The 19,403-nt window shown below is 40.3% G+C and overlaps 1 protein-coding gene across 2 annotated transcripts in view; it reads right to left on the bottom strand.

Moving 5' to 3' along the window:
* GAP43 (growth associated protein 43) overlaps positions 1 to 19,403 on the bottom strand; it is a 96,671-nt gene that overhangs the window by 48,150 nt on the left and 29,118 nt on the right. Inside the window, exon 2 of one of the 2 annotated variants that reach the window (XM_023213807.2) lies at positions 6,954 to 7,348. The exons of the other annotated variant lie outside the window; for it this stretch is intronic. Coding sequence (XP_023069575.1) covers positions 6,954 to 7,091 — 138 coding nt within the window. The 5' untranslated portion in view covers positions 7,092 to 7,348. The remainder of the gene's footprint in view (positions 1 to 6,953; positions 7,349 to 19,403) is intronic. 2 annotated transcript variants of the gene reach the window in all.

Here is a 19,403-nt window from a genome sequence, read left to right as displayed (position 1 = left end):
TGACAAGATTGTGAGACAAACCTCACCTAAACAACCCAGAAGTATAAGACATTCAAGGGAAGCAACATTGTTGCTCTGGTCTTCTTTTCCTTTGGGGAAAGGAGGAATGGACAACTTAAGATTTATTCTAAAATGTCCAAACGTTTGCATTCAATATGTTACAAAAGAGCTCTAGGCAAAAATCCATGAATGGCTAACTTTCAGAACTAAAAATAACATTATCCATTCATCTGGGATACCTCAATGCATTTCACTTTTCCCAGTTATCATAGGAATGCCTCAACCTTCCAAGCAAATTAAAACTTGGCCCTGTATCTACTTCTGCTAGCTATAAATAGTACTATTATAATACTTAAATTTTTAAAAAACAGGATTGAATTTTAAATGTATTACAAATCATGGATGTATACAAATTCTTCTTTCTGAGAACATCTTTAGTAAACCAAAATATAATCCATTTGATCAAGCAAAGTTATTTTTGAGAACAAACTTGAAAGGCCGGAGATATCCTAAGCAATATTTTTTTAAACATCCTGTAGTTTTCATGCCTATCAGAATCTTGTACAGCCTGTAAAGGAACCAGAATAAAGTGCTGATAAATATAAATTAAATCTAGGAAGTACCTACTTATGGCTCACTCTATTTTTTTTATTAATAATTTATTGAGGTGAAATTCACATAACAAAATTTCACTCTATTTTTAAGCATCATTGATACCATGGCAATTGACTTTAGGGAAAATGTGCAAGTATTAAAGTAGTTCACAGTGGAGCTTCTGTACTTTCTTTAAACCTAGACAAAGATCAAAAACACAGCAAAATATCCCTTATGGAGGAGAGAGAGGACGGTGGGCCAGTTCTATAGATGGAATGTCACTGCAGGTTTCGATGCAGGTGTAAGGAAGAAAGTGTCCTTTAAAAAGATGAAAAGGCACAGCGGGCATACACTGGATCCCTCAACATGAAGTCTGGTTTGAAGACCTAACTAAGGGATGAGGGGAATGGGGAGCAGGATGTACAGAGAAGCAATGAAACTGTAAAAGGAAACAAAATGTCTCATATTGGAAACTGTGATAGAAATGTTAACTTTTCAAATAAGAGCTGGTGATCAAAAGCTGGGTCTTCAATCCACTTTAATCTATTATTTATTCATCATGTACGACCCACCTGCTTCCAAAATAATATGAGGTTGTATCTTCATCATAGTATAAAGCATTATCAGAGTAGAACTCAGTTTCCACTCTGAAAAGTTATGTTTTATTTTATTTTATATATCTATAACCCTATTATGTCCCACAAAGACATAGAAGAGGCAAATAACATATTGCAATTTATGTCTTCAAACAGAAAAAAAAGTCAGCCTTTGAGAAATACCTTGCCTGTTTTACTTACAGCTGAATGCCCAGTTTCTAGAATGGTGCCTGGCACAAAGTAGATGCTCAATTAATATTTGTTGGATGAATCCAAAATCTGAGCATCTCTATTAGTGCCATTTCAAAAAGATGATGATAGGTGAAGAAATCTGGATTCGATTTTGTCAATTTTGTTAAAATCCTTCACTTCTCAGTGGTGGAATTCAAGATCATCTGACTACAACAGGTATATGATTCCCCAATTATAGAAATTAGTAAGCAGAGGTTTAACAAGGAGAGAAATAGCAAAACTGTAGAAATGCCATAGATCATAATAATAAACAAGCACTTGAAAATAATAATACATCTAAGATAAAGACAACTGATTTATATTTATCTATTGACTTGTTAGAGTCATATCAATAAAACTATTTTTCGTGTATGTGTGTGTACGTTTTCTTTCATTTTAGACAGGGTCTCTCTCTCTGTCACCTAGACTGGAGTGCAGTGGCACCATCTCAGATGACTGCTGCAGCTTCGACCTCCCAAGCTCAAGCAATCCTTCCACTTCAGTCTCTCAAGGAGCTGGGACTACAGGCATGTGCCACCATGCCCAGCTAATTTTTGTATTTTTTGTAAAGATGGACAACATTTCACCATGTTGCCCAGGCTGGTCTCAAACTCCTGGACTCAAGCCATCTTCCTGCCTCAGCGTCCCAAAGTGCTGGGATTACAGTGTGAGGCACTGCTCCCTGCTTATATGCTTTTTCACTAGCAAAACTGGTGAAAATGGCTGGGTGCAGTGGCTCATGCCCATAATCTCAGCACTTTGGGAGGCTAAGGCGGGCAGATCACCTGAGGTTGGGAATTTGAGACCAGCCTGACCAACATGGAGAAACTCTGTCTCTATTAAACATACAAAATTAGCCAGGTGTGGTGGCGGGCTCCTGTAATCCCAGCTACTCGGGAGGCTGAGGCAGGAGAATTGCTTGAACCCAGGAGGTAGAGGTTGCTATGAGCTGAGATCACGCCATTGCTTTCCAGCCTCGGCAACAAGAGTGAAACTCTGTCTCAAATAAATAAATAAAATTGATGAAAATATTCATGGGAGATTGCTGGAGAATCTCTGCTCCCCTCTATTTACATTTAATCTGTGTATTGCTCTCCAAGGCTTAAGGGGAGTGGGCTGGGAATAACTAGTCCCTTAGTTATTCAAGAAAGGAAGTCTCCTTCCTTAAACTGGGATTGGAAGAGCCCAGTGTTGCGACGAGGCACATTAATCATGCTGGTCATATACCGAGGCACAAGCCAGACAGAGTAACTTGACTAAACTCGTCTAGAAAACTTTGGGGTATAGCAGACATAGGTATAAGTCACCTAACTGAATCAAGGGTCAAAATCACTGAGACTCAGGAAAATACCTACGGGAAGTCAGCCCCGGGAGGAAGCAGCTCCACTCTTGAGCAGTGGGAGCAAACCCTCTAATGAACACTGCCCATTGCAGAAGCACATGTTGACTCCCTCAAGAAATGACAGAAGGGCTGGCAAAGTGAGGGGGACACTAGACTCTGCTCTCAGAGAGGTTGCTATGCCTTTAGCAGCCACTGTGAGCTAGAAACAAAAGGGTGGAACTCCCCACCACTCAGGCAAAAAGGCTATCACAGACCAGTCCATGAGAGGGACTGTGAGGCCTCTTCTGCTAGCAACTAAAGACAGAAGAAGAGCTGCAGGAAGCCAATGCATCAAGAAAAAGACAGAAAAGCAGTCTACCAGCAGACAAACTCCTGTACTACCACCAGCGGCAAGTCTTTCCCAGTTGAGAGACCCCAAGAGCAAAGCACATGCCAAGCTCCTGAAAATGGTCAGAGCTCACCAGCAGGAAGAGAGCCCCAGAGCCCAGGGAACTTAGCATAAAACAATCTTCCTTCCAGGTAAGACACTGTGAAGTGTCTTTTGTTGGACACTCAAAAATGTGAGATGCAATAAGATCAATAAGATGAGTATTTACTTAAATTACTATAGTCTTCCTACTATAACAAATAATGATTGTTCATCTATTTTTTCTTAATTAAACCCCCTTCACAAGTTACAGTCTGAGTCAGTAGGTACTGGGACATTTTGTTCAATGAACAAATGAGTGAGAGACTTTTCTCACCCACTCTACCACACACCCTTCCTCAAATATTGTCACTCTTGGTCCACTTCTCTGTCTTTTCCCTCTTAGTTCTTATGATCATCTGCCATATGTTTTTATTTTATTACTAACTGAATCTTTCCTTGGACTATAAACAATCTGAGAGCAGAACTTTATCTGGTTTTTACAATCTTCTAAGCTTCAGTGGCTAAAATACTGCTGGCACATAGTTGATACTAAAAAAAAAAAGTTATTTTTAGTTGCTGCATGACCACATGCCACACTGTGTTGGAGCTCAGAGAGTGTAAATGGGCAGCACTCAGCTCACTGGCTGGGTGTTCTCGCTCCAGGTTACTAATGCTGGAGCCCTCATCAAGCCTCTCCAGCTGTCATTTTCCTTTCTCTTCTTACATTTATAAGTGCACAGTATATACATTTAGAATTTCAATTCAATCCTTATCATGATCATGTGAGGAACACATCACTGTGCCTGTTTTATAATCAACACAGATGAGGAACCAGGAAGGAGCCCAGTGCCATCCAGCTTCTGAATGACAAAGCCCACGCTTAGTCCTCCTCCTATAAAAGTCAATATTCCCTGGTGCTTAAGAGCATGGGCTGTGGAGTTAGACATGTGTAAGTTTAAATTCCTGCTCTGCCAGTTACTTGGTAGATCCTGACCTTGGGCAAGTCAGTTTTAGGTTCCTCATCCGTAGGCTGGGGGAATAACAAAACTATCCCATTGGGCTGATAAGAGAATCAAATGAGTTAATGTACATAAAGCACCCAGCACAGTCCCTGACACTTTGTACATACTCAGAAAGGGGTGGCTGCTACCATTATTCTCATCATAATTATTGCCATCACCATTATTCTCTCAGATGTAGAAATTTCTACATCATCATGACACTAAGTTAAGGCATGTTGATGAGATAAATATCAGAGGAGATTTGGTCATGAGACTGTATTCATCTTGATGGTTGTAGGTATCGTCACTCGGAGAGTGGAAAAGCTGTTTCTTAACTCTACAGTGCTACTGAGCTATCTATTCTCAAAGAGATAAGCAGAAAACCATGTAAAATGTGCCACAATACTCAACTCTGTTCTTTCTTATCTTGGGAAGGGGGAAGATCTGTTTACATTGTCAAAGTTAAATCACAGTCCCACTCCACTATCACCTGACACACACCAACTGATTCCTTCTCAGTCTTCTCTAACTTATCCATCCCCCAAATCTTCACCTAGTGTAGCAGCTTGATGATAGAAATTCACTGAAACTAGAAATCTCTTCATTCCCAAAATATGTCCCCTTCACCTGACATCCCCCAACCACACACACACACACACACACACACACACACAAACTCATTTAGCCACTATTTCATATACAGCATCTATCCCATTGATCCAACTATAGCCCTCACACATCTAGTAAAACAATTGCCTCTGCAGGTTCTGAGAGCTACTCTATGTGCTTATGTGTGGTAATACTCAAGCCTGATAAAAGTTATAAACGAAGATGCCAGACATTTTGTAGGGGACTAGCTTAGGAACATCTGGTACTGAGGATCATTATAATTTGAAATTGCCAAGCCAAGTATATCCAATGCACCCCCATTGGATAGTTAGTAAAGCCTGAATATTATGTACCTCATATCTAGTAAGGATACACAAATGTGTCAGAATGCACGCTAAAAGTCTGGTGGGAGATAGAAAGAATTTAAGACCCCATTTGCCAAAGGCTGTGGTGGGGGGAAATGACAGTGGTTTAAATTTAAGCACTATAGGTTATGAAGTACTTTCAACTTAAAATGGTTCCTCTGAGAACTATAATGAAGAAGGCTAAACAAGTGTGCCATCCCCTTTAATAAAATAAGGAAACACAGATTGTGGAAAGCCTCACAATTAGTAGAATGGGTCTTAAACTTAGCCCTCCATTCTCTTACATTTTAAGGAAGCTAATAGAAAATTCAATCTCAAGAATTCAACACTAAATACTTGAAAAGTATTATTGAATAAGTAGCAACCCTAATATCAGCTCTAGGACTACTTGAAGCAGTTTTAATGAGCAAAATTGGTCTATATTTCAGATATTCTGAAGGGGGTGGCTCCAGAATCTCTGCGTAGGAGGCATTAGGGGAAAGAACACATTTGCAAGTGAGGGCTGAGTGATTTTTCTTAAAACTGTACTTGTACAGCAAGCATACTGCTTTTTGAAGTATACCTATTTATTTGAGGGAGGCCCATGGGATGATTTTGCAAGGACAGTGCTATCTATCAGCAGCAATTTGTACACACCTTAACATTCTATAATAATCACCAGGTGAGTGATTATCCTTGTAGAACAGTATTTGAGAAATCTAAAAAAAGAGTAATACATTTCTACATTTTCCCCTGATTCTAGAAGGTATGTTGTTATATTCTTCCACTTGTAGAAGAAAATAACTGAATGCCTTTTTTTCGGGACTGGGGTGGAAGCAGATCGTATCAGGTACAAGGCATGTGATTTGAGCATGCATAGACTTCCATTTTAATTAGATTTCTGTCCCCAAGCTGTTGGACAGTTTAAGGAAAAATACGCAGTCCTCTAGAAAAATCTTTATTAATTTTGGATCTAAGTTTGTTCTTGTTGCTTATGTTGCTGTTGTCCTTGTTCTTATTTTCTTGACACCCTCTTCATTTTTGGCACTGAATTCTCTCTCGATGATCAGTCATTGACACTCATTGATTACTTGTTACCTGGCATGGTTTTGGGGTCCAAAGATCAGAGTTCGAATCCTGGCTCATTCATTGCTTAAATATATGACCTGGGATAAATTACTTAATTTCTCTAAATTTCAGTTTTCTCATCCCCATATTAGAATCCTAGTACCTATTGTGCAGAATTTTTTTGAGGCTGAAAGAAAATAGTATTTGTAAAATGCGGGGAAGAAGATAATACAAGTGAAGTAAAAATTGCTACTTTCTGGAGACTGGGGAGTGAGTGAATTATATGGTAAATATTTTATAGTTTTTATATATTTTATAGTAAATATTTTATAGTTTGCTTTTATAGCTCCATAGAGGGATGTTTCAGTGATATGCACACTTAAAAAAATAATAAATGCCTCCCACCAACACATATAAAAAAGTGACCTTTAAAAGTAATGACATAAAATACCCTAATATGCTTAGAGAACATAACAATAACAAATTTTAAAATTATATGTCAAGCACACTTCTAAGCACTTTTATATGATACAGACACACTCCTAAACATATTTATAACATATAGTTTGTAGATTAACTAACTCAATTCTAAGAACAAAACTATGCAATGGGTACTATTATCTTATAAATGAAAAGACTAAGTAGAAGGACATTAGTTAAGTAATTAAGTAATTTGCTTAAAGTCATACAGCTAGTAAGTGTCAGAGCCAGGGTTTGAACCTAAAATACTTGCATAGGTTACATGTGAGGTAAAATTACCCTGGAAAGCCAGAAAGTCAAGAAGCCAAGCGAATGAGGACTAGGTCGATCTGCACTCTGAAGGTTTTTCCTCAAGTCTCCCAGGCGAGGTAAAAAGTGGAGTGCAGGGTGGGACAATTCAGAGCAGGACTTTGTCATCGTCAGTGTCTGCCAATGCTGGCCTAGTTCACTGTCTAAAAGACTAGGCTGCAGAGCTGTCACTCCAATTTTATCTTCCTGTTTTGAGATCTCTTTACAACAGAAAAGTAGAAATAAATTTTTTAAACAAGGGCTGAGGTGTTATGACCTCGTCATCTAGGTGATGCTGTGACTCATTTTCCTTGTGAAGATTTTGACAGGGAAAATTCACACTTGAGATGTTGAAAACATCCCAGAGACCAGGTTCCCTTTTAATTCTGAAAGCAAGAGAGAAAAATATCAGAGAGCAAGGAAAGCAATACTGGGAGAAGAGGGAGGGAGAGGGCATCAGGTCAGGAACTACGGCTATTTAATAAAAATGAGAAAAGCAAATGAATGGACTAGAATCAGAATTATGCATTCTTATCAGAAGGAAGGGGTTGAGCAGGTGGTAAAGAGAAGGTTCTGCAATTTATTCCTGAGTGTGAGGATTTAAATTCAGCCTGAGTTCCTGAATTAAACATTGCTTTTTACTTGAACCAACTATTCCTGTTCCTTTTTTCACAATCGTAGTGAGGTATATAAGGAAATCCATGTAGAGCTGTTTCATGCATGGCATACAAATTGCTCTGAATCGAATGATACTCAAAAAGTATCATATAAATAATATGGTTGTGGGGAAAATGTTGTATATGTTCGATGACTGTGTAGTTCATGGTACAAAGCACTAGCACACCTCCCACTTTGTGGTTCTACAGGGAGAAACACCGAACCCTTTGGAGCCATCAAAGAAAGAAAATTCCCTTTTATTTGGTTTGGAAAGCAGGCAAGCAAATTTTACAACTCCTGAATTAATTCACATGAATCTGCATTCAGTGATTAATAATAATCTAATATTTGAATGAAAGAATTTGGCTAAATTGGGTAAAAATAGGGAGATACTGTCTAATTCTGCGGTCTTGAGGTCAACGAAAATAACTTTCTACTTGATATATACACTACTATGAGATGTGCCATCACCCTCTCATAAGTGACGTCACATAGCCCAAAGGGATGTACAGAGCACCAAATTAGTGAAACTCCAACAACAGGGAACTTTACAGATGTGTTGCTGCATGAAAAGTCCTGGAGACTCTGCTGAGTTCAAGAGGTGATGTCACCACTCTTACTGGGATTCTGATTTACTCATCAGAAACCAAGGATTCCCCATATTACTGTATCAGCTTAGAATTATACCCAAGACTAGGAAAGTTGATTCCCAGAAAAATCCAGTAGTCAACTCTCCCTGTGGTTCGCAATTTGACAGTTCCTAGGTAGAAAATTCCCTAATTTCTCCCCAAGCCAAATTTGCAATTCAAAGTTGTATCAAAGCCCAGTAAGCTGAACAAACCAAAGGGGCCTGATACCTCTGCAGCCTCTGGTAAATGAGTATGCATCTGTGTGACTATGCCATGATATGGAAGCACCCAAGAAACATACAACAGAAGGTTTAAGTCACTGCAGAGAATCAAGGCAATAACAGGTAGCTGGTGGCAATGGTGCAGTGGGTATGCAGGGAGGACCTAGACAAAGATTCTCCTTTTACCAAATGTCAGAAATTCTACCTAGGAGTACTGTTCTCATATTTTAAGGTTTAAAACTGACAAGAAAAGCTAACACTATAACATTCACTCTAAGAAGCTCTCCTCCTTAGTCTGTCTTCCACTCTGTGCAACATATTTTATCAGAGTAAGCTAAAATAGAATTGTGGTTTCATTACAATATGCCTCTCCCTTCCCCCCAACCCCCACCAAAAACAAACTTTAGACATTCCCATTGCTTATCAAGCTAAGAAGATATTCATTGCTTTGGCATTTGAGAAATTCATGAAATGGTCCCAATCTGCCCTTGCCACTTCTCTTGTGAGCACGCTCTGTGGTTTGCAATTTGACAGCTCCTAGGTGAAAAAAAAAAAAAAAAAAAAAAAAGCCCTAGTTTCTCCCCAAGCCAAACTTGCAATTCGAAGTCATATCAAAGCCCAGTGGGCTTGACAAACCAAAGCCAAGTCAAACCACCCTTCCAAAGCAGGCAAGCTGCAGAAAACCGAGAAATGGGTGACGCTGAAGTTTGCCTGCCTTAGAAGAACCTCTGCCCAGTTATATCTTAGTGGCTTGCTCAACTCAGATGCTGCACAAAGGCACTTAGAGCTAAATCTAGACATCACGTGCAGAAGTGCAGGACAGAAGAGAGTGTTGAAAAAAAAAGCACAAAAAACTTGCTGGGTTCCAGTGGAAGGGCCAGGCCGGTGAGCTAGCAGCATGCCAGCTGCACTCCCAGCTGCAAGGGAGTGCAATAAGCTGCAGCTGGGAGGACACTTGTGGAGAGAAAAAGAGTTTTTTTTAACCATCTGAGTTCAGTAAATTGCTTATGTGTGAAAGAAACATTTTGTGGAACCAAGTTAAATGGTGCTAAGTCACTAGACAAAGGCTCGCACCCTCCAGCTCAAGACTCCTGTCTCTAGGGACTATTTCTAACAATATCTCAGATCTGGATGAAGACAAGGCAGTGAAAGGTATCCAGATTAGCTAAGGGAGCACAGTGACCTGGCAACAGAAACAAAAAGGGCTTCTTAAATCCCCAGGGCTGTTCCCTCAGCAAGAAGGAAAGGCAAGGAGGAAAGATGCTGTCTACAGCCTAGCCGTTCCACATGTGGACCAGCAACATCTGCACCACTAAGGGCAGTCTGCGCTGGCAATGCAGACTGTCGCCGCGCCCAGGCCCACTGAACCAAGATCTGCATTTTAATAAATCTTTTGCACATTCAAAAATGAAATACACTGGCCCACAACACTCAGACTAAACACACCCATTCTGAGAAATCCACAGTTCTTTTTGAACATCTCTCTAAATGAAAAGTTTCAGACAGTTTCAGAGGTGCCTCTATTATAAAATTCAGAGAAATAATTAACAGCAAGAAATAATTAGCAGCAAGGAGGCCAGGCCTGACATATCCCAACCTGACTCCAACTTTATGAAAGTCTCTTCACTTCTCTGGGCCTGTTTCTTTGTCTGTACATTAAGGGAGTTGACTAGGAGATTTAAGACAGACATTCAAAGTGTAAGTCTGAATTGTGTGCAGATGTATATATGTTCCATTTCCCTACTTCCCTAGAAAAGAAACATCTAAGAAGTTATCTGTGATCTTATTCTGGTATCTGGAATGGACAGTGTCTCCCCCATACTTTGGCCTGTATTGTCACTTATTTTCTAAAATTTTACATATATATGTGAAATTACATATATATAAGTAATTATATGTATCTAATTACTGGAAATTTTGGAATATGTATACAACATGAGGATCACCAAACTGAGAGAGCACAAAACTTCTCCGCTGGCCAGCCTCCCATGCGGCAAGACCCTTGACTCTACACAGTTCAGATGACTTGACCCACATGCTTTTATGAACTGCTAAATAAACCACCTCAACAGGAAAGCAGACACCTTTCTTTAGGCACCTAATTCCTACACTCTCAGAACGCAGTAACAATCCCTTCATGATTCAGCAAAAAGCTAAACATTCCCCCAAGCTTCTGCGATGAAAAAGTGAAAGATTCTAAAGAAATGCCTTCCTTCACAAATTTTAAAGCCAAGTTTTCAGCTGTATTGAAAATCTGAATGGAACTCACTGTCCTAGTTGCGGGGGAGGGGGCTACTAAAAATAAACAAATAAGATATGCGAATCACTGTTATCCTCTACCACAGTTGGCTTCAACCTATTTAAAAAGAAAAAGAGGTCAGTAAACTGAGAGGGAAGGTTCTAACCCTCATGAGCTTCCTACACTCATCACTGGCAGATGCAGTACTGTCTCTCCACTGCTCCTCTACACTCGTTGGTCTCAGTTGTTCAGTCATCAGCTTTTAGGGATGGCGACCCATTCTAACGCTAAGAAGCTTGCTGCCTGACACCTTGCCCCTCTTCCCTTTTCTCTCTCTCTCTCTCTAATGTGTTATTTTAATTTTTGGCTCCCCTTTCATGTGGACCTGAAGCCACTTACAGCCTGTGACAAAGCCCATCACATCGTGGTGTTCAGTGTTCATTCACATTATTGAATGAATGAACAAATGCATGCTGGTGCCATGTGTTTCCAAGCGAAGAGGAAATCTCACACCAAGTCTAAATTTGGCCACGTCTACAATCATTTCACTTCTTTCCACCTGTTTCATTTACCCTCTTCCCCTGAAAAAGAAACTTATGTGTAATTGTCTGTAGAACCTACATTTCATAGTGAGAAATGGAAAGGTCAAACGAAAAAGCTTAGAAAACTTTTCAAAAATTGTAATAATCATGAAGGGCCATTGTTTTCCAAGTGAAGTCTCTGACCTTGACTCCTTAGCTGTTTTTCTTTCCTGTGCTGTCTTCTAAAGACAGGGTAGTTTCCAAAGGTCCTCTTTTGCTGACAAAGAAACCTTCCTGCCGGCCGCTCTTCCTCTCACCTGGCCCTGCTAGAGAAAGAGGCGCAAACAGCCCGAGGAATGCTAAAGTGCTTTCTGCCGCCTCCAAGCAAGGAAAAACTGGGCGGGACGAGAAGGTTACTTCCAAATGACCCAGCTTTCTCTCCTCTTCCCCACCCGCTGCTTAACCTTGGCTGACCCAGGGCTGCTCAGTCCGCGGAAGCCGGCTGCAGTTGCTGGTGCGGGTGGGAGGTGAAGGCCAGCGGGCCAAGAAGGGCGAAGGAGAGAGCCCGGTGCATCGCCCCTGGGTGCCCTCCTCCCGTGGAGAGACCTGGGGCTCTGGGCTGACGCTTTTGTTCTCCAAGAAGCAATTACCTCCCAAACAAGAGATTGTGGAGATTCGTTAAAATGAAAGCGAACTCCCGGGTGTTCGGGGAGCAAGAGGCCTCCCCGGAGTTCTGCAGAGTTGGAGGAGGGGCCTCGCGCACGGCGAGCGCCCGGTGGCTGCCTCTGGGGGTCGCTCCGGGCAGTGGGCGGAGGCCGCGCCACGCCCTGCGGTCCCCAGGGTCTCTGCGGCCGAGGCCACGCCCGCAGCACTGCCCTGAGCCCGCGCGGCGGGGGCGCTGAGAGCCGCTGACTGACGGCAGCCGGGGAGAAACAAAGAGATGAGATCACACTGCTGAGCGGCCGAGGGAACGCCTAAAGAAGGCAGAAAATGAGACCCGAAGAGGGGCTCATGGAGTCAGAACGCAGAAGGCGGGGCAGGAAGGCCAAGGCAGAGAAACGAAGCCCTGACTTGGAGAAGGGAAACCAGACAGTTTGTAAGTCCAAGAGTAAGAAGCAAAGTGGGGAGAAGGAAGACAAGCCAGAATCAGCCCTACTTAGGAAAAAAAAAAAAATAGTTTGCTTCAATCCTGTCCTCTCCTCTGCTGCCCGTCACGTTGTTCTCTAAACTCCCACGATTTGTGTCAGTTCTTTAAATCGTATTTTGTTTTGAGTCTGGGTCTAAGGATGGGCTTCAGAGTATCCCTGAAGTAGTATGCAGTATATTTGGTTTATATGATTATTTCAGTGTTGAATGTTCATAGCTTTTCTATATGTCGAAGGTATGTAATGCCCTCAAGAAGTTTAACTGTTACTAGGCCACACCATTACGGAAAAGAAAAAACAAATAGAAAACACCTAACATGGAAATGTTACCACGGATGAGGAATTTAGTAATACTTTGTCTCTTTGGTTAATCAGATTAATACCTGTCATCTAATCAAAATAAACGTTTTTGGCTGGGTGCGGTGGCTCACGTCTGTAATCCCAGAACTTTGGGAGGCGGAGATGGGGAGGGTTGCTTGAGCTCAGGAGTTCGAGACTAACTTGGACAACATAAGGCAATTGTGTCTACAAAATATATTATTATGTATATTATATGTTATAAATATATATGTATATATAAATATATATATAAAAGCCAGGTGTGGTGTTGCACACCTGTGGTTCCATCTACTCAGGAGGCTGACAGGTTGGAGGATCCCTTGAACCCAGAGGTCAACGCACTCCAGCCTGGGTGACGGAGTGGAGACCCTGTCTCAAAAAACAGACAAGCAAAGATAAACATTTTGAAGGCAAGAGGCCAAAGGCAAATACGTTTTTATTTAAGGGAAGACTGAAGATTGGATTATGAAAGACCAAGGGGTAGGGAAGAGCAGCCTGCCAGGTGCTGCCCTGAGGTATGGGCTGGATGGTAGAGAAAAAGAACTCCTGGGCCTTTCTTTTGGTTTTGCCTGGGGCTCCTTGAGGTAAGTCATCAAAGGAGCAAGGCCAAATCTCATTGCGTAAGATTATTTACTAGAAATCTAAGACTAATTTGTTCTAGGGCCATACTTGTACCCAATAGCTTCTCACCCAACTGTAAGTTGATTGAGGGCAGTGACCTTATCTAGTTTGTCATTTTAACAGCAGCTCCTAGCATAGTCCGTGGGACTTAGTAGATACTGAAAAAATATTTGTGAAAGAAATTAATGAATTAATAAGTGAAAGACAGTCTTCTCCCCACCTCCGCATAAACTGATCAACACCCAAGAGGCCCTGGATCAGTTTCACCATCTGGTGGTAACTATGAGTAGTTGACACACTCTCACCCAGTGTTCCTTTCTTCGGCCTGTGGGTGAGCACACACCCAAGCAGTCTTTTTCCTTAAACCCAAGCAGCTCACCTCTCCTACACTTCCACTTTAGCTCATCACCTGCTCACATAAGCCACTCATTTCCTCTTTTATTCTCTCTTTATCTGTTTTATCTTTGCCCTTTCCCCACATGGTGTTTCTTCCAACCTTTGCCCATCATGAGAAATCATTTTATCCATACCTCTTTTCATTTATCTTGAGAATCTCATTCTGACACAAAAGTAACTAATACAAAAGAGTTTTGCTATAATTTTCATTCTCAGTACTGTTGAGGGGGGCTAGCACAATACTTGTAGACTAGAAAAGGGAAATTATATATACACACAAATATGTGTGTATATAGTTTTTTATATATTTGCATTTTAATGAAGTTATATATGAAGAAATGGTTCTATTACACTCCAAAGCCCAGTAACATTATTTTCTTCTATGTTTCCATTACAAACACATAGAATTTCAGTTACATTTTGGATCATTCTGTCTGGAAATTTTAGGATATTTCTATGGGGAAAGTGTTTTATGTTTCAAGTTTAACAATTTATTTTTAAAATACAATCCATTTTTTACTAGGAAATTGCTTGTTTTTCTAAGAAACTAAGGAGCTGTTCCACTGATACACTTTTACTTTCTGAGAACGATGGAAAGATAACATTACTATTATTACAAAATCAAAGTTTAGGTAGATTACATAATTTTCTCCCAACCAGATTTCAGATTAGCAGAAAAAGTCCTCTTTTACCTAGATCAGGGGTTCCCCACTCTCAGTATACATATTTACACCAAAGAGGCTTGTTTAAATCCGATTCATAGGTTCAACTTTCAGAGATGCTGATTGAGGGAGCCTGATATAAAGAGCCCAAACTGTATTTTAGTAAATGTACTAGTGGGCTGCATCTATGGTCCTTAGACCTGAACCGCAGTCCTGTTTGGAAACAGCTTCCTTGATTTTATTTCAAACAGTTCAGAATTTTCTATTTCTACCCTATTACCTCTTTACTTTCAAGTCAAGTGGATACCCAGCAGCCGCTATCCCACACAAATGACCAAGAAACGCTATTCTAAATTCCAGCATACACAGTCCCACTGAACATAAGACACAAGGCCTAGAAGAGACCATCACACCATGTCATTTCATAGCCATTGAAACTGACACCAAGAGAGTGAGTCAGTAGAGCCCCAGATAGATCTGGGGCTACCCTCATCACCTCCTGTGTTTTTGTTTAAGTCCCCAGGGCATGGAGTATGAGAAGGCTGAATTTTGGACAAAGTAGATAACTGAATTAGATCATTAGTGTCAAAGGCATGCTTTGGACTAAGGCATGTGGCAGGTCTCAATTTATTAACCTTCCATCCCAGGCCTGAAAAATCCAGATTAGCAGACTAGACTGTTCCTGTTGTATTTCAGTCATTCTAACATGCCTTGGTCCTCCTGGGTAGTTCGTGTGGAATTATAAAAGCATAGCTTGAAAAAACTAGATTATGCTTTTCTGTCCCAGAAGCAAAATTCCCCAGTTTTGCATAATGTCATTAAATATTATAATATTCAGTGTAAATGCAAATTAACTTTCAGTGTTTTATCACATTTACTAAGTTATGAAATACATACTGGTCTTATGCAAAGTTTTGGTACATGTGAAGGTACTGATAGCCCAGTTCAGGAGAAATCCCATCCTTTAGGCAGACACTAGATCCCTGTATATAATATTCTGCACATATTTGACATAATTTAAGAGAATTATACAGAGAGAAGATAGTGAAGCTTATAGTGATATGCATATTTGCAATAACAGACGTGTTCAATAGCTATTCTAATACAATAAACGGACATTAGTGTTATGTTTTAATTTTTAGGGATAATACTGATTACCATATAGTCACATAAATATATATTCTGGGGAAAAGCAAGTATCTACAACAAAATAAATTCATTAGTAGAAAGGATTTCATCTAATTCTTGTGTGCAAGGTAACATTGGCTTTTTAAATAAGGAACCATTGACTCTAGTTTCGGGAACTCTGATCCCTGCCAGACCCTTCAGCGATGAGTTTAGAAATATTCTGGTGTTCACAGATCGAGAATTTGACCACCTTGATGCAACCTGACCTCACTAAAGTTTAGTTCATATCTAAGTTACACAGATCTCAGAGGTGTGTGGGGCATGAGAAGTTTCCTAATCCTTCCCTCTACTCAATACATATTTCTTTCCTGGAAAACTTTATAATCGAAGATTTGTTACTACTTTCTTTAGATGTGGAGATTTGCCCAATATCAATAGAAATTTTTACATATACCAAACCATCTGAATCATTTCCTAGGTGTCTCTGGACTTCCCTGCTAGATGCCACCCCATGAATTTCCATATTCTTTAAATGTCACCTCACTCAGCAATAGACACTAATGAGACCTCTGCACAGAATGTTAACAGCTGCACTGTACTGTGTACATTTCTGGAAAATGGACTTGGTATTATTTTCCCCCAAGAAACCACCAATTTACACATCTGTTCTTTGCAGCAGTGGATATAATTATCATGATGCTGTTTATAGGAACGTGACCCTCTGAAGGGGCACTGGCTAAACATCTGTAAACAGGGATAAACATACTGTGTTTCTTCTTTCTCAAGCAATTTGAGTAATTTTTGCTGGAGGGGAAAAAAAGCCATCTTTTGTCCAGCCAACATTTGGCAGGATTCGCCTTTCTGAAAGTGTGACTGTGTGTGATTCGTTATGCCCCAGGAAGGCGGATTTACTGAAGCACTCTTTTGACTCAGGAACATAGTGTTCAATTAAAACAGGGCTTTAAAAAAAAAAAAGTCTGCTGAGAGAGGTGAGCTGAAGTAGCATTGGGTCTGCTCATCTTCTCCTCAGATCTTCCTGGGATGAGCTGGGCTCTTCGGTAAGAACCATTTGTATTTTCTAAGTATCTTTCTCCAGAGAAGAACTTTTCAGATAAACTCTCCTCCTTTGCTGTTTCATCTACTGGATAAGTGGAAAGTATGTGACTTGCTTAAGTTTATATTGAAATTGAATAGAATAGTCAATATTTGAATCACTTGGTATTTCATTCTGAGCACCAGGCAATTCTGTTTTATACATATTGTGGCCAACTGATAAAGTGAAAACAATTGAAATATGGATGTATTTTTTATACCACAGCAGAAAACTTCAAATCTGTGAGAGTCAACTGAGTTGAATTTTTCAGCCTTAAAAAAGGCAAAATCATCCTATCACGGAAGGAAAGCATAAAAGCCTATAGACAGTGGATTTGATGTTGGGGGAGTGGGAAGGGGAGATGTGGAGACCAGTATTTCCTCCCTACTCTTGATCCACATGTTGTAGAAAATGTTCATTAGGGCTCAATTTTTTTTTTTTTTAATTTCATATGTTAAGTATCTGAAAAGTGATACATGAATCTGTCTTTCATAGGAAAATTCATTAAACATGACCAAGGCAAAGTGTTATTTTTAATATAATAGGAATATCTGCATTTGGATGGAATTACTCAAACTCTAGGGCCTGTGCAGAGTGGGGACTTCAGAGATAAGGCCCAGAGGCAAGATTAGAAAACCTAACATACAACCAGGATTACGAAGCAGGTGGCAAGTCTCTAAACAAGGGATTTGAACCAGATGGTCAAGTCTTTTTCAACTCATTAATTCTAAGAATCTATAAACTTAGTCTTGGGAGAAATAAAAGTTTAGGAGGCAGAGGTTACTCTTGGTGAAATAGTGGTATTTCATTCTGCCACACAAAGTGGAGGCAGACACCATTCTTCAAAAACTTTTTCTAGTCTCCTTTGACATTGGAAAAATTACCCTTTTGTTTATTTTATTTTATTTTTAAGACAGAGTCTCACTCTGTCACCCAGGCTGGAGTGCAGTGGCAAGATCTCAACTCACCGCAACCTCCGCCTCCTAGGTTCAAGCGATTCTTGTGCTTCAGCCTCCCGAGTAGCTGGGATTACAGGCATGCACCACCACACCCAGCTAATTTTTTTGTAATTTTAGTAGAGACAGGGTTTCACCATGTTGGCCAAGCTGGTCTTGAACTCCTGACTTCAAGTCATCTGCCCCCCTCAGCCTCCCAAAGTGCTGGGATTACAGGTATGAGCCACCGCACCCAGCCCAGTACCTCATATTTTGGGTAAAAAGACAAAACTTTATATGCCCTGTTGTCAGTATTCTCCCAGATGAGGTATAGAAACCCAGTCTTGAAGTTTTAGCTCAGTCTTACCTCTCATTTGAGTGTCTGCTTAGTCTAACCTAACTACATCCTTCAACTTGCCTTATAATTTCTTTGGCTGGTAACTTCCTCTTTCAGAAGTTCTGAATAGCAGAACACATTCAGCTGCAGGGGTGTATAAAATTGTACAGAATCCACTGTTAATAAGTTATAGAAATTCTCCTGTCAGTACATTTAGTAGCTACTATTTGTCTCAAGATGGTGGTCTGAATCAAAATTACACTTCATATCTATTCATTTTCATCAAAATCTGTCAAGCCTTTCAAAAATTACCACAGTGAGAAGTATATGGAAGATACTAGGAACTTAGCTGAGACGTCTTAATAAAAATAATTTATTGAACACTGCATAGGAGGCTGGGTGCAGAGGCTCATGCCTGTAATCCCAGTGCTTTGTGAGGCTAGGGTGGGAGGATCACTTGAGCTTAGGAGTTTGAGACCAGCCTGGGCAAGAGCGAGAGCCTGTCTCTGCAAAAAAGTTTGTAAACATTATCTGGGCATGGTGGCACATGCCTGCAGTCCCAGTCACTCGGGAAGCTGAAGTGGGAGAATTGCTTGATCCCAGAAGTTGAGGCTACAGTGAGTTATGATGGTGCCACCACTGCACTTAAGCCTGGACAACAGAGCAAGACTCTGTCACACACACACATACACACAAAAGAGTGCTGGATAAGAATCATCAGGAATACAGAAATACAGAGATGTAGAAAATACAATTCTTTTGCTCAAAATAATTACTGTTTACGTATGGTAACAACAAATGAAAGAATTCAATAAATAATACAAAAGATAATATCTTCAGAATTAAATGAGCGGCACAGTTTATTTGTGGAGAATTCAAAGGGAAAGATGGATTTTGGGGAAAGGTGACGGACTCAGTTTCAATGGTAAAGGTTTGGAAGGAGCTAGATACCTGGTAAGCAACTAGAAGCATCTCAGTACAGGAAATATAAACTTGAATGTCTTTTATGAGAAGGTGATAGTTGAAGCTATGGAGGTGGAAGAAAATTCTAATGAAGAGAATTAAAAAAAAAGATCAGAAAAATTAAGATTGTGTTTTTGTATCACCTCTATTTAGAAGACAGAGGAGGAAGTAAAGCCAGCTTAGAGGGAATAACAATTGAAGAGCGCCACAACAGGGGCCAAGAGTAGAGAGGATCCTAAGAAGGGGTGTTCAGCAGAGTCAATGCAAAAATGTTAAGTGAAGGCTGAGAAAGGTCTTTGCAAATGCAAATTACAAGGCCACCAGGGACCTCAGGGAAAGCAATTTTAGAACAGTGGGGGAGGGAGGGAAGAACAGATTACATGTGTTTAAGAAAAGCAAGGGCCAGATAAAAATGGAGGAAACTACTATATTCTCTTGAGGTGTTTATCAGAAAAAGGAAATAGAGAAACTACAACCTTCTGTTTCTAAGTTGGTAAATAAAATGGAATGCAGCAAGAGGAAAGAAAAATATAGAAATGTACATATGAACTGAGT

This window comes from Piliocolobus tephrosceles, chromosome 2, assembly GCF_002776525.5.
Source record: "Piliocolobus tephrosceles isolate RC106 chromosome 2, ASM277652v3, whole genome shotgun sequence".
In the NCBI taxonomy this organism is placed as follows: Eukaryota; Metazoa; Chordata; class Mammalia; order Primates; family Cercopithecidae; genus Piliocolobus; species Piliocolobus tephrosceles.
The sequence above is the reverse complement of the archived record's forward strand: the minus strand, read 5'-3'. Positions and strand labels throughout refer to the sequence as shown.